Source organism: Cebus imitator, unplaced genomic scaffold, assembly GCF_001604975.1.
Source record: "Cebus imitator isolate Cc_AM_T3 unplaced genomic scaffold, Cebus_imitator-1.0 Scaffold6, whole genome shotgun sequence".
Classification (NCBI taxonomy): Eukaryota; Metazoa; Chordata; class Mammalia; order Primates; family Cebidae; genus Cebus; species Cebus imitator.
In genome coordinates this window covers 12922259-12937279 of record NW_016107321.1, presented here as the reverse complement: position 1 = coordinate 12937279, position 15021 = coordinate 12922259, and the positions used below count along the sequence as shown (strand labels likewise).

Genomic DNA, 15021 nt, shown 5'->3' with positions numbered 1-15021 from the left:
GACTCAGGTGTTGGCACACATATAAGCATCACTAACTGGCTTCTCATTACCCGTATACATTCTTCTGTCAGAGCAACTGTCTCAGCTAAGCTTCTTGCAAAATTGTTCTTAATTCTCTGTTGATTAATTTATTCATTAGGTATTTACTGGGTATTTTCTGTCTGAAAAGTGCGATTCCAGGTGCTTTATGTTTCTCCATGTGTGGGTGTTATATAAATACTTATAATACAGTATCCATACTCTTGAAAAGCTTAGTTGGGAAGGCAAGGCATACAATATGGAACACAGAATTTTAGTCATTCCACAACCATCTGTTGAATGGCTGCTATTGTTAGTATCGTGGTGGAAACTGAGAAGCAACGATGACTACAATAGGATCTCTTTTCTGGAAATGCACAGTGGCCATGTAGTTATATGATGATGAGAAGGACACCAGAATAGTTCTATACATGATGCTCTAGGGGCATATGCGAATTCTTCTGAGAAACAATTAACTTTCTTTTTGCCTGCTACCTGAGAAGGAGTAATTTTCACTCAGGAGGTTTTTGCCTTTTGACCAACATAGAAAGGAGTGTGGGTGAAGGCAAGAGATGTATTAACTCGGTCAGGGCAGGGTGACACATAAAATGAACGATTACAGAGAAGGGTAGGGCTGGGGAGGCAGACAACGGCCAGGTCACAGTGGGCGGATGCCAAGGAGATTGCATTTATCCTGTAGGCCAGTGGGTCTTACTCTGAAGTCTTTTGGGTGGGGCATTCATGGACTTCAAGAGACCTGTGAATGTCCTAAGATTATAAGTGAAATCCGTGAGTCTGTAACTAAAGCTAAAGCTACTTTTCTGGGGCCCACCACCTAAAGAAGATTCTGAAACCTTAGGGTAGCTGTGGAGGAGACATGAAGGACTGTGAGTAGGGGTCCATTTTGCATGGTAGAACCCTGCCTGGCTCTTGCTGCAGTGTGGGACGACAGGTTTGCAATGTGGGGGTGTGGCAGGCATGGAGTTGGGAGGATTGGCAGAGGACTCACCGTGCCCATACACTCACTCAGATAGCAAATATTTATTAATCATACAACTGTGTATCAGACGCTAAGGATAAGCTGGGAGACCATGGAAAGTGAGGTCACCACAATCCCTGCCACCGTGGAGGTTATGGTATAAGTAAGGCAGAGAAGAGCACTGCGATGGATTTGCCCATTGCATCAATCGTTTATTTATGCACTTGTTAATTCAACAATTATTTCTATGCCAAGCTCTCCTCAAGGTGCTGGAGGAAATGAAGCTTACATTTCACTGGGGAAGACAGACAATAAGTAAACACATTAAAATCTGGCTTGGCTTGACATTGGGGAGTGGTGCATGCCATAAAGAAAACAAACCAGTGTATGAGGATGGAGAGTAATAGACTCGTTTAGAACTCCATAAGAAAGCCAGGCAGGGAGAAGGCACTGAGAAAGGGAGGTCCTGGATATGTTTGTGGAGTAGCTGTGGTAGCACCTGGAACCTAGGGAGCAAGGGAAGGAGTGTGGGGAGACGAGGTGAAGGTGCAGATGAGGGTGAAGGTCATGCTGTGCCTTCCAAGCTACAGAAGTACTTGAGCTTTATCCCTTATGTGGTGGGAAGCTGCTGAAGGCTTTGAGTTAGGGGAGTGAAAAAGTCTCTGCTATAATAGGGAGAGTTCGAGATCTGTAACCTAACCCCAGGAGCCAGCAAAGCTTCCTGGAGGAAATGAAGTTTAAGCTGAGAACAGGAGGATAAACAGAAATTTTTCAGAAGAGAGGAAGGATGCTCTTGGCACAGGGAACAAGATGCTGGAATACCTCTGGTGGAACATAGGGCAAAAATTAGAGTGCAGGAGTAGGAGCAGGCTTTCTGGGAAAGATGTTTATTTTAGTTTTGCATGCATTGAGTTTGAGGTTTCTTTGTTCATGTAGAGGTGCAGAGTGGGTATTTAGCACATACGTCTGAAGTCCAGGGGAGGGGTGTGGGAAGGCAGTTGGATGTGGCTGAGATTCCACAAAGAGAAAATATCACCTGAGAATGGCAGAGGGGTGAAGGCAGAGCCCTGAGGAACACTGGTGTTTAGGAGCCTGCTGGAGAGAGAAAATGCTGCAAAGGAAATGGAAGTGGAGTGGTTGCCAGACGTAGACGCTAGTGTCTAACTAGATGTCATGAGATGTGGGGAAGGTATTACGTGAACTAAGATGCAAAGTTGAATCCTTGTAATCTGTAATACTTAGGATACGTTGTATAAATTGTGTGGAACTAGAGCTTGGTTTTCCAGTAGAGACGCAATGTGTGTGTGTGCGAGTGTGGTGTGAACAATTTCTCAGAGGTAAATTCGATAACATTTTGCTTAGGGAGCTACAAAAAGACCAGTACTAATTGGTGCAAGGAATTCAAGAATTTGAACTTAATTCTATATAATGATGATTTTTTTTTTTAAACTTGAGTTTCCTGGTTTATCACTCCCAGAATATAGGCAGAAGTTTGAGAGTTTTATGTGTATTTTCTGGAAAACATAGTTTTAGTGTTTTTGATATAGTCTCAAACAGGTTTATGATTCAACAAAAGGTAGTGGTCACAGATACATAAAATGACAAGGTATTTAAAGAAGAATGTTGTACTTTATGACAGTTCTTTGGGCAGTGGCTTGCAGGATTAGTTTGAGGAGTGATTGGAGGCAGGAGAGTAATTCTAGTAATTCAGATGTGGAGTATCACTGATCTCTGAAATGCAGATGAAAACACAAGGCATTCAAAGAAGGATAGGCAGAGTGTTTTGAAGAAATAATTGATGAAATTTGGTAATGGGTTAGATGGAGGAGATACATTTAGCAAATATTTATTGAGGACTCTATTAGTCTTTCTCATGCTGCTAATAAAGATATACCCGAGACTGGGTAATTTATAAAGAAAAAGAGATTTAATGGACTCCCAGTTCCACATAGCTGGGGAGGCCTCACAATCATGGTGGAAGGCAAAGGAGGAGCAAAGTCATGTTTTCCATGGTGGCAGGCTAGAGATTGTGTGCAGGGGAACTGCCCTTTATAAAACCATCAGATCTCGTGAAACTTATGCACTATCATGAGAACAGCACAGAAAAAAACCTGCCACCATGGTTCAATTACCTCCCACCAGGTCTGTCCTAGGACACATGGGAATTATGGGAGCTGCATAATCTCATCATGAGATTTAGGTGGGGAAACATCCAAACCATATCAAGGACCTACTGTCTGTTTGTTAAAATTGGGAGCAAATGAGACATGATTCTTACCTTCTTGGAGTTTACTGTTTACTAGGGCAACATATACTTGTCAATAATCACCCAAATATAGGATTGGAAATTGTGGTAAGTGCCATAATAAACAAGATAGGAAATTTTGAATGCACATAGCTTTGGGGACTTGATTTGGTGAGGGAGCCTTATGAAGTTATCACACTAGAACTGAATTAAGCCACATTTCTAGGGACTGGACATCTGTTGGTTCTTTTAATTTGGCTTTACAAAAATATTTCCTTTAAAAACCAAGGCCTCTTAAATTTTTAAAACTACTTGGCTAATCAGGAGAATAATCCTTTTGGATAGCTGGTGTCATTATTTATGGTTGGAAAAACAACAGTATTTGATTACACTGAGGTTTAAACTTTTCCTTGATTAATGAAAATTTTATTGGCCAACGGTTTTTATTATGCTCTGTTTTTACTTGGTTCAAGAGAGTCTACTTCTGGACCCAATATGAATACCTTCAGACATCCCTCTTAATTATGCTGAATATGTAATATCAGTACTTGGAAATATTTAGTAGTCAATTGATGTAAAGAAAATAGAACTAGATCAAGGCAGTTAAGTTTCCTGTTTCCATAGATGCAGTGATACTGTGTTTTTTTTTTTTATATCATCTCTCATGCTTCTGGACATCCTTTTCTCTGTTGTTCTTTTGTTCCTTAGTCACGCTGGTTGCTTCATGGTTGCAATGCATTGTCATTGATGCATTCATTTCTCACTCAAGCTTCAGCTCGACTTCTTTCCGGAGAATCTTTACAGGCATCTGTTAGGTTGAAGGACATCTGATGTCTTAATGTGTTGCTTGGTAAACCAGTCAACTTCCTAACTGCGAATTAAGTGAAAGTGCCTGTCTGAGTATTAGGGGGTTGGGGAAGGAGAAAATGGGGAAATGGGGAATTACTATTTAATGGGTATGAAGTGTTTAATGGGTATAGAGTTTCAAGATGAGAAACAGTAAAGGTTTGGTGACAATTAAATGAGAAAAAGATAAGAATGTTACAAAAAAGGAGGTATCTTAGTAATTTTGCTAAAGAAATAGATGAACCTTTACTTATAATAAAGGTTAAGATTTGTGAGGTCTCCCCTTAGGAAGGCAGACCCTGAAACATTTTGAGTCTTTTAAAAAAAGAAAATAAGAGTCTTTTAAATAAATTTTAAAAATATATTTCATATATTTTTTAGAGACAGGGTCTCTGTCTCCCAGGCTGGAATGCAGTGGTATAATCATAGCTCACTGCATCCTTGAACACCTGGGCTCAGGAGGTTCTCCTGCCCCAGCCTCCTGTTGTAGCTGGGACTGCAGGCATGTGCCAATGTGCCCAGCAAGAGACATTCATTTTGGTACTATGATAACAAGGGAAAAAAAGGGCCTTTGGGGCTGAGGAAGAAGAAGAAGGATGGACTTAGACATGGTATAGGCACTTTCTACTAAAGAGCTGTGAGGCTAGAAATGCCAGGTCTTTGACAGGTGCAGTGGGCCAAGGCCAGGTAGAGAGCAGCAGGAAGAGATGAGGTGGGGGACCTGTTCCTAGGCCCATCTGCTGGGACTAATCAGAGAAGCCCAGGTTGTTGCCTGACCCACCCTTATAGCCAGGTTTGAGCCCAAACATGGACACCTCCTAGTCTATTCCTTCCTGCTGCCCATGGTGGGACTGCGTTAGTTTGTATTCTGAGGACACGGCTCTCTGTCTAGAGGAAGTTATGTTAACAGACATAGTCTGATGGATACTCAATACGAATATTATTTCAATGTGCCACAGGGTCTTGCAGCCTAGATGAAGATCCCAGTTGCCTTTTAGCTTGATCTAGTTTATATTCTTCTTTTTCTTTGATAGTATTTTGAGAGTCTTTATAGTGTAAGTCTGAGCCAAAATGATAAGTGACAATGCTTATATATGGATTTCTAAGTTGACTAAAAAAGTTGTTTTATAGGTAGTGATGAATACAGCCTGTATGGTTTCCCTGTCTTCTTTAGATGCCTTCTATTTGCATGCCCAAAGTCTACAGTTGATTTTCAGTAATCTCGGGATCATCTTAGAGATAAAATGTAAATGAATGGCATTTTGCTAACAGTGTACATCTTTGCTATTTCTGAGGAAAATGGGCTCTCGCTATTAAATCTTTTACCAATATTTATAAAAAATTTACATATTCTATTTATATTGTGAAAACTATAAATTCATTGATTCAGTTATTGATTAATTTATTTGATATCAATATTACTGAATCCCTATTCCAGATTAGGCACTGTACTCTAAGCGTATGACATTTTAAAGATGAATAAGACACAAGGAACTTTGTAGATAGTAACAGAAATGAGAATTAATCAATTGAAGGATATCATTGTAAGTAGCAGAAGAGAAGTAAGAAATTCTACTAGGGAGTTCAGAACAGGGATGTTATTTCAAATTTATGGGGATTAGGAGTGGCTGGTAAGAGAGGCATTCACAGAAAAGGTGACATAAGAATGCAATATTCCCCTCACACTCATTAGGATGGCTACCATATTAAAAAAAGAAAAGAGTAAGTGTTGGAGAGGATACAGAAAAAATAGAAACCTTGTGCCTTGTTGATGAGAATGCAAAATGGTGCAGCCACTGTAGAAAACACTGGTGATTCCTCAAAAAATCAAAATAGAATTTTCATATGGTCCAGTAATTCTACTTCTGGGTGTATCTCTAAAAGGATTAAAAATTTGAGTCTTGAAGAAATATTTGTATACCTATAGTTATAACAGCATTATTCACAATAGCCACAAGGTAGTAGCAATCCAGAGGTCTATAGATGGATGAATGGATAAATCATCTGTGTAGTATGTACAGATGAGGGAATGTTAGTCACACCATGGACCTTCAGGACATTGTCCTAAGTGAAATATGCCAGACACAAAAGGAGAAATACTGTAGGGTTCCACTTAATGAGGTATCTAGAAATATCAAATTCACAGAGAACAAAAGTAGAATGGTGACCGCTAGGGGGTTGGGGAAGGAGAAAATGGGGAATTACTGTTTAATGGGTATGGAGTGTTTAATGGGTGTGGAGTTTCAGTTTTGTGGAATGAAAATGTTCTAAAGATTGGTTGCATAACGATGTGAGTATATCTAACACTACTGAATAGATGAACATTTAAACATGGTTCTGATGGTGAATTTTGTGTTATGTATATCTTACCACAATTTAAAAAATATAGTATTTTATTATGTAGGGATGGGTGGGTAGATACTTGACACACTGGAATTTCTGGCCATGCATATTCTGTTCATTCACTCATTCCTTCATTCATTCAACAGACTTGTATTGAATGCCTGCTATGTGCTGGGCACTGAGCTAGATGCCAACAATTAATAAGGCTTACAATACATTGAATCTGTCAATTTCATACTTGCTAAATACTCCCACCTCCAAAGGCACTAAGCTTCTACAGTTAAATATTCATAGCTGTTTCCTACTGACTTGAGTCATGAATAAGATATTAGTAAACAAACAATAAAAAGATTTGAGGTTGATGGGGGCAGGCTCAACGGTATAGTGGTGAAATGGAAAGAATGGGTAACAGAATACGAACTGGAATTGAAAACTGCGAGCCAGTGCTCTCTAAAGAACATTAAAAAATAAAGAATTCCTATTTGAGGCTGCCAACCTCAGAACAAAGTTATTTAGAATGGAAAAAATTGGCAAAGTCAGACGTATTCAACCCAAGGAGCCAATATTTTATGAATATTATGGCAAATGTCGTTTGAGAACCACTACTACAAAATTGTGAACCATCATAATGAATGAGGAGGCAGGGAAAGGTTATACAATTTGGGCTAAAAGGAAAGACAGGCCTTGTGAAGGGGAGGACCAGTGAAAGTGAGTATGGTCTGGGTGTTTGGGTGGGGAATGGAAGCAGGAAGCATGAGCTTCCTTTGCCAAGAGACCCTGGATGTGTTATCATCAGTTGACTTTAGCTCATCTTAGGATTTCGATTCTTTTGAAAATTTCATAGGAACATTCACTCCATCTATATTTTCAATATCTGCCCACCTGTCTTTCTTATACAACTTTGAACACTCTCTCCATTCATTTAAATATATTATGGAGTACCAGCTATATACCAGGCACTGTGCTGGGCTCTTATCCCACCTTTATTTGATTGCACATGCCTAGCAAGTCTTGGACCAACATGACATCTACCCCTATGCCTGGTCAGGTGAGAGATGAAAACTCATCCTTCTCTACTTTCCTTACCTTCTTCCTTCCAGTCTTCTTCAAGGTGTCTTCATTAGGCAGTTTCTTTTACCTATGTTTTTAATCCTGGCTGCTCTAGTTTCCTTCTTGGCTTTATTCTTTTATCTTCCTCTTTGTGCTTTCAACGTTCCTTCTCTACTGGCCCATTCCCTTCAGTCTACATGAGGCCTTCTCAAGTCTCTTCATTCTAAACAATTCATCTTCTTGGGTCTTATATTCTTTAGCTGCCACCTTAGCTGTATCTTTTCCTATTCTCCTCCAAGTTCTCAAAGGAATGGCCTTTCCTCATTTTCATCTCCTTAGTTTCCATCTGTTAGATTTTGGCTTCTGCCTATGCCTGTCTATGGAAACTCCTTGCTAAGAGTCTGCTTTGTCAGATCTAAATTCACTTAACCAGTCTTTGCTTTATTGAATGTCTCTGCCCCATTTGGTATTATTGATCATTCTCTCCATAAGGCTTTTATTTTCTTAAGGCATTTTACTTCCTTATTTTTTTGGTTTTCCTAGAATTTTCTTACTGTTCATTTTCAGTTTCTTTTCTGTGTTCCTCTTATTATCTCTCTTTCTGCATTTCTTTTTAGGTTTTTTCTTAAAGCATTTTACTTCCTTATTTTCTTGGTTTTCGTAGAATTTCCTTACTGTTAATTTTCAGTTCCCTTTCTGTGTTCCTTTGATTGTCTCTCTTTCTACATATTTTTTTCCTGTGTTCCTCTGATTGTCTCTCTGTGTCACACAGTTTGGAGTGCAGTGGCATGATCACAGCCTACAGAAGCCTCGACATTCTGGGCTCAAGTGATCCTTCCACCTTAGCCTTCCAAGTAGCTAGGACTACAGTTCTCACCTATTTTTTTTAAAGCACTTTTATAGAGATGGAGTCTTGCTATATTGTGGAGGCTGGTCTCAAACTCCAGGCCTTAAGCAATTCTCCTGCTTCAGCCTCCCAAAGTCCTGGGATTCTAGGCATGAATCACTGTGCTCAGTCTCTATGTGTTCCTAAAAAGGAGTTTTGAATATTGAAGAACAGTATTTTCAAATTACAGATTAAGTTATGAAAACTGATATCCAGGGTTATGTGGCAATGACATAAAAATTTGAATTGTTATTTTTTGACATGTGTTCTGTGTGGCTCATCAGTTCGCCTGAGTTCCAAATGCCCCACCCATTTTATGCTTTGTCTCTGTTTCCTAAAGACCCTGCACGTGGTCTAGAGTTGGAGTGAGCATTGGTCCCTAAATGGTTCTGAAATAATTGTAAATTCCTGCAAAAACGTTAAGTCTATTAGAAACCAGCTAATTTCATTTTGCCATTTTTCTGGGTAATATATTCTGGTGCAGGTAGTATGTTTTTAAATCAAGTTTGCAATAAACGATTTCCCCTCAAGGTTAATATAATAGGCAACACCTTTTGCTGCAACAGACGGCAAGAGGTAATGAAAGATTAGCTTACATTATGATTCATTATTTCAAAATGTCAGGATAAAGTGGATCTGCTGCATCTCCCAGAGAGTGCATGTTTTGCTTTTCTAATGTTAATGGATTTACTGTTTTTTTCCCCCCAGGCCAAATTCAGATAATCGTCGCCAGGGTGGCAGAGAGAGATTGGCCAGTACCAATGACAAGGGAAGTATGGCTATGGAATCTGCCAAGGAGACTCGCTACTGTGCAGTGTGCAATGACTATGCTTCAGGCTACCATTATGGAGTCTGGTCCTGTGAGGGCTGCAAGGCCTTCTTCAAGAGAAGTATTCAAGGTAATAGTGTGTTGAAAACGACTTCTATTTTTGATCCCACGAGCAGATCCTAAGAGCCAAAGCGACTGAGGAAGGAAGACATAGAATCAGCCATTTGTCCAAAACATGAATACCTAGTAGGTGCCAGTAGTATCTTTCATGGAAGTGTGGAGAAGAGACAGGATCTCAGGAGGAGGAGTTGACACGTGCCAGGGCAGCTGAGGCTGGGTAATTCTGCTTCCTTCCTCTGGCAAGACTCAAACAGTCTTGAGCAACTCTACAGAGGAATGCCACTAGCTGGATCTCTAAGGACAAAAGAAATGTGTGTATGCCTTGATTGGGGGATGGCAGATGGACATTCATGTTTGGTAGACAACTTTGCCTGTATGATCTGGTGTATGCTGTTCATTGTCCATGCATAATTATCTCTCTATTCTGGCCTTGTCCAGGGAAATATTCTCTTTTGTTCTAGGTTAGCTTGTTCTCCTCTTCCTCTCTTCCATTTCTTTCTTGTCTCAATGGATGACAGGACATTTTGCTATGAGCTGACCCAGTGGCTGATGTCTTGTAATGGGGGATGTATCATCTTTACCAAACAGTTATTAATATCTCCCTGTAGCATTACATTTTCCTGCCTACCTCCATCCTTTTCTTGTCTATAGTTTACCAATTGTAGCTAATATACTGCCAGCTATACTTTATTTCTACTCCAGAAGTGTCTCTATTGTTGTATTATAATAACATACCCCCGGGAAACACTAATCATTTTTAATACCTAAAATACCTGTGGTAAATATCCTTTATCTGACAGGAACAGAGAGATCTGACAGCAGTTTAGGCTAACTGAATTCATTTTTTATCTTAAGTGTGGGATATTGTTCTCTCTTGTTATTCTTTACCTTTTCAGCTTAGGTGAAGGTTAGTATATAAATACTAAGTATATTTCTGATGGAGTTTTCATGTGATTCCTTCTACAAAAATCCAGATTTAAGTAACTTGTTGAAAACCAGAGTCTGCTAAGTTAATAACCACTGATCGAAGAAATGATTCTCATAGACTTTCTGTGATAGCTCTTTCCTGCCCTAATATGAGACAAAAGCTGGGGAATGGTACATAGTATTTATTTTTCCTTCCATTGCCAGTGAGACTTTTTTTTTTTTTTTTTTTAAAGCTGTTCATATCTTAACTGAGTAGCATGTGAAGTCAACATGGTCCATTTTAAAAGCATTTTCTTTGACACATTGCTTTTAACATCTTTTACAACTCTGCTATAAGACATGGATTTTTTTGTTGGTATTTTTATAAAATTAATGACATTGTCAATAGTAATCTGTGTGTGTGTGTGTGTGTGTGTGTGTGTGTGTGTAAATTCTAAATGTAGGTTAATATATTTATTATTCATCTGCTAAACATATGTAAATAAATATATATATGCACACAGACTATTTAATTTTATTAGATGATCCTATTTTAATTCACAAAAATGACATTTATATTTTGATCTAGGTTGGTATAAGCCCTTAGATGTCTTTTTACAACTCTCTTAATTTGTGGTCTTATTGTTTATTTGATTTTATATAATCTAAAATACCATTGTTTTCACCAAGCATTTAATCTGGCAGTGAAAGAGCACTGGCAGAGTTATGGTTAGTAGATAGGTTTAACTGCACAACTGGACAGATTGATCTTAGACTATTTCCTCATCAGTATAAATGATTTGGATTGGTCGTTGAAAAGTGTGTCTGTAAAGGGCCAGGTAATAATATTTTAGGCTTTCCAGGTAATTCAGTCTCTGTTGCAGCTACTTAACTGGATTGTAGCCTGTAAGGAGACCCTGTAAACACATGGAAGTGATTATGAGCTAGTAAAACTTTATTTTAATAAGATAGAGTTTTTTGATAGGTAACGAATTAGCCCTGGCCCATGGGCCATAATTTACTGTTACCTGATTTAATGTTTATTTATCTGATGTAAATACCATTATTTATGGAAAGGGAAAAGAGGGTTTTTAAACCTGAAGTTTTGATTATTCACATTTTACTGAGAACATACTCTATACCTGATTAGATGTTCTGAGATAAATAAAAAGTGTAAGACATAATCCATAATCCCACAAAATTTAGAATTTATTTAGGAAATGTATTTGGGGAAGTAAATGTACTTGTTCTCATCATACAATCAGAAAGTAAGTCAGTATTGATAAAGTGCTACCTGTATGACAAAGATAAGGAAAACAATAGAGGAACATAAGAAGTGAGAATATCAGTTATAAATGTAAAATTATTAAGATGGAAAGTGGAAATAATCTTCCTCCAAGAAACAATGGCAATATTCTCACAAATTCTTTGCATCATTTTTGTTCAGTGTTTAGGATATGATTGTATAAAATCCCATAACATTTACTATTGTCATTAAGCATTAAGAACAGAAAAAAAAAGAAGAAAAATATATTTATAAAAATCAATGAATACAATGTGAGATATTTCATTGCTATGGCACTATCTCAAGTTCAAATATTTTGAAAAAATTCTGCTTACTCTTTGATAGTTAAAAATATATACATATATCTCTTATCTCCATCTTGTATATGCAGACCAGCAAGTAGAACTACATTAAAACTGTAGCTTTTAAAAATGCAATTCCCACTTGGTTTCAGAAACTTCTTACGTTATCATAGTGTGAAGTTACTTATCTTAGGTTTTTAAAATGTGATGAATATTGAGTCCAAAGTTCTGGAAGAAGCCTAGAAATAAGGCAGAGTTATTAACTTTAAGATTTAGGGAAGAACTTTAAAATTATTCAGTTCTCCATTCCTTCATTTAGTCATTGACTAGCTTTACTAACAAACCCCTGTGCAAAACCCTGGAAATGCAATGATAGAGAAGCCTGGTCGCTACCCTCACAGAACTTGTGAGGTAAAGGGGCATACAGAGCAATAAACCAGCAATTTGATGACAGTGCCAAGATAGAGGTGAAGGCAGCATCTCATAGTTTGGAAGATCCAAACTTCACTCAGTCCTGCTGGTGGCTGAGTCTGGCTCTCAGAGGTTTCCTGATTAAGTCTGGAGAGTGTGTCAAGGAAGCATGATGAAGAAGGAGGGAATACATGTCCAGCCATGTGAGTGAGTCCACAAGTGAAAACCAGGAGGAAAGGCAGAGTGCAGGGAATTTTGGGCATAAAAATGAACAAAATTAATGTACTGTTCGACAAAGACATTTCTGGGCCATGGATTTAATCCTAGGCTGTGTAAAAACTAAGTAATTGATTCCCTCTTTACTTTAAAGGTGTTTCCCTGTATTTGATTTATTTGTGTGTATGTATAAAAGGAAAATACCAGAGCAAGTTTAAGGGCTTCTAGTTCTGCTTTCTCATCATAGTCTTGATAACTTGGAACTAAAAAGTTTTTGCTGAAATTGTCTGTGACTCTTTATAAATCACACTGCCCCTCAAACACATTTAAGGATGGTGAAGGATCTGACACGTAGGTGGGAAGTTCTGAAGATGCAGCAGCTCTCCCTGTTTTCTTTGTTACTTAAGAAGAGAGCTAGAAATGAGTGTACGTCAGATTATTCTCATGTTCTAAGTGTTTTGGTTGAAGAGGTAAAGTGTTTGGCTTGAAAGCATACAAATTTTCATCCACTACTTAGTGTACAAACTTGATTACTTAAGAGATTGAGTAATGGCCTCCAGTGAAACACATTCTTTTTAAAAAGCAAAGTGAAGGATGCTATTTAAATCAGAAGGGGCGAAATTGGATATTTTATGAATTTATTAATCATTGCAGGCATAGAAGTAGTGTTCCTTAAGATGCTTTTTAGACAGAGACTCTGGGATGAGTTATGTAAGCAGATCTGGTTGCAGCTTCAGCAGCCAGATACTATCTTTGAATATAATTTCAAGGAAAAAGGACTCCACTGAGCTCACTGCTTCTCTCTCATTATTATTTCGGAAGGTCATGTGGCACAGAGGGGGCCCAGGCCTACCTATACTCCACTAGCTATGTTGCCATTTTATATTCTTTCTATAAGATGCCAACAGAAGCTGCTCATCATTCAGTCAGACAAACGTGTCCCAGGCAGGTATTGACTTACAGGTTATCTTTGACCAGGAAGACAGTGGTATCAGGGTAGAGTCTGGTTGTGGGTCAATGCAGTGGGGACCTTAGGTCCTACAAGTATAACAGAGCCTGATCTATCTGGCCTTAGAAAGCTTCAGGGTGACACAGTCCAGCACCCTGGATAGCTCCTTTAACAGCTGCGGCTGGTCAGCAGGGACTTAAACTTGCTAAAGAACTCATGCCCATTTAGCTGTCTTCATCTGTTTTGTAGGACTCTGTTAAAAGAGATCTTAGTTCTTTTGGGCTTGGGGACTCACTCTTGTTCACTCAAAATGAATTAGTTCTTACATTTATTGTCACATTTGTGTCTGGTCACCTCCTGGCTTGATGTATGCACCTATGTCTGGAAAAGTTTAGAGAATGGGGTAGAGGTGGAGGCTGCTCTCCCATCTCCTAACTGTTTTATCTTTTCAGAGATACAACTGAGATCCTAACCCTTTGGTCTCTTTATTTCCACACTTGCTCTTCTACAGTTCAGTTTCTAGGTAACAGTGGGAGAGATCTTTTAGATATATTAATCAGATCCTGTGGTCTCGAGTTTATAACTCTCAGTGTAGATCTTATTCTCAGGAAAAAAAGTTTTGTTCTGCAGGTGAAAACATTCGACATATTCTCACTCCTGGTTCCTTCTCCCCCATTCACTATACTCCAGTCACACTGACCTTTTTTTTTTTTTTTTTGCTATTCCCTGAACACACCAACGTGTTCCTTTCTCAGGATCTCAGCACATGTGGTTTCCTTTTTCCCTTTGCTTGGAATATCCAGACCTTTACTTGGCTAGTTTCTTGTCATTCAGACTCTGCCCAAAGTCACTTTTTCAGAGAGACCTTCTCCCCCTTCCATGAGTAATCCTACTCCTATTTCTCTTTACAGCTCTCAAATTTTTATGAAGTTTTCCTATTTATTAATTTGATTATTGTCTGTCCACCCAAACTTGGATGTAAACTCAGTGACAGCTGACTTCTGGTCAGCATTGTTTGTTGCTATAGCTCCAGTGCATTTATTCATGTTGGATGCATTCCTACTAAATAGTTGAATATGGCAAAGGATCAAAATCATGATAGATAAAAACTGCTGGAGGCTCGCAGAGAAGGAAGAAATATCACTGGGTTAGGCTGATAAGAGAAGTGTTAATACAAGTGGTACATTTGATATAAGCATGCAGATAAATGGTAGTTTGGAAGAGAATTCCAGAAATGTGAAATAGTATTGAGAAATTGAGTAAGTCAGCCTTGGAAGAACCCAGGGCTTATTGTTCTCTCCATTTGTTTTGCTCTTCAGCTCTCTGAAGTGGACATTCTCCAGGGTCTTGTCTTCAATCTCTGCTTCTTTTTCTTCTTCATCCTTCTTTTTCCACCCAGTTGCTGAGGGAATCGTATATATACCTGGTACAGGCTGAATTGTGTCTCCCAGAAAGATATGTTGAAGTCATAACCCTCAGTGCTTCAGAATGTGATCTTATTTGGAAACAATATCATTGCAGGTGTAATTAGTTAAGATGAAGTTATACTGTGGTGTAAACTACAGTATACTTCCAGTATGTATTCCAGTATATGGGTCCTTAATCTAATGTGACTGATATCCTTAGAAGAAGAAGACACAGACACAGAGAAAGAGAATACCCTATGGAGAGAGAGAGAGAGAGAGAGAGAGAGAGA

General features: G+C 38.6%; 1 protein-coding gene across 2 annotated transcripts in view; it reads left to right on the top strand.

The window, feature by feature from the left end:
* The window catches only part of ESR1 (estrogen receptor 1), a 383841-nt gene that overhangs the window by 136230 nt on the left and 232590 nt on the right, over positions 1-15021 (top strand). For both annotated transcript variants that reach the window (XM_037742173.1, XM_017537594.2), the window contains one exon: positions 9076-9266. In XM_037742173.1, the coding sequence (XP_037598101.1) occupies positions 9076-9266 (191 nt within the window). The remainder of the gene's footprint in view (positions 1-9075; positions 9267-15021) is intronic.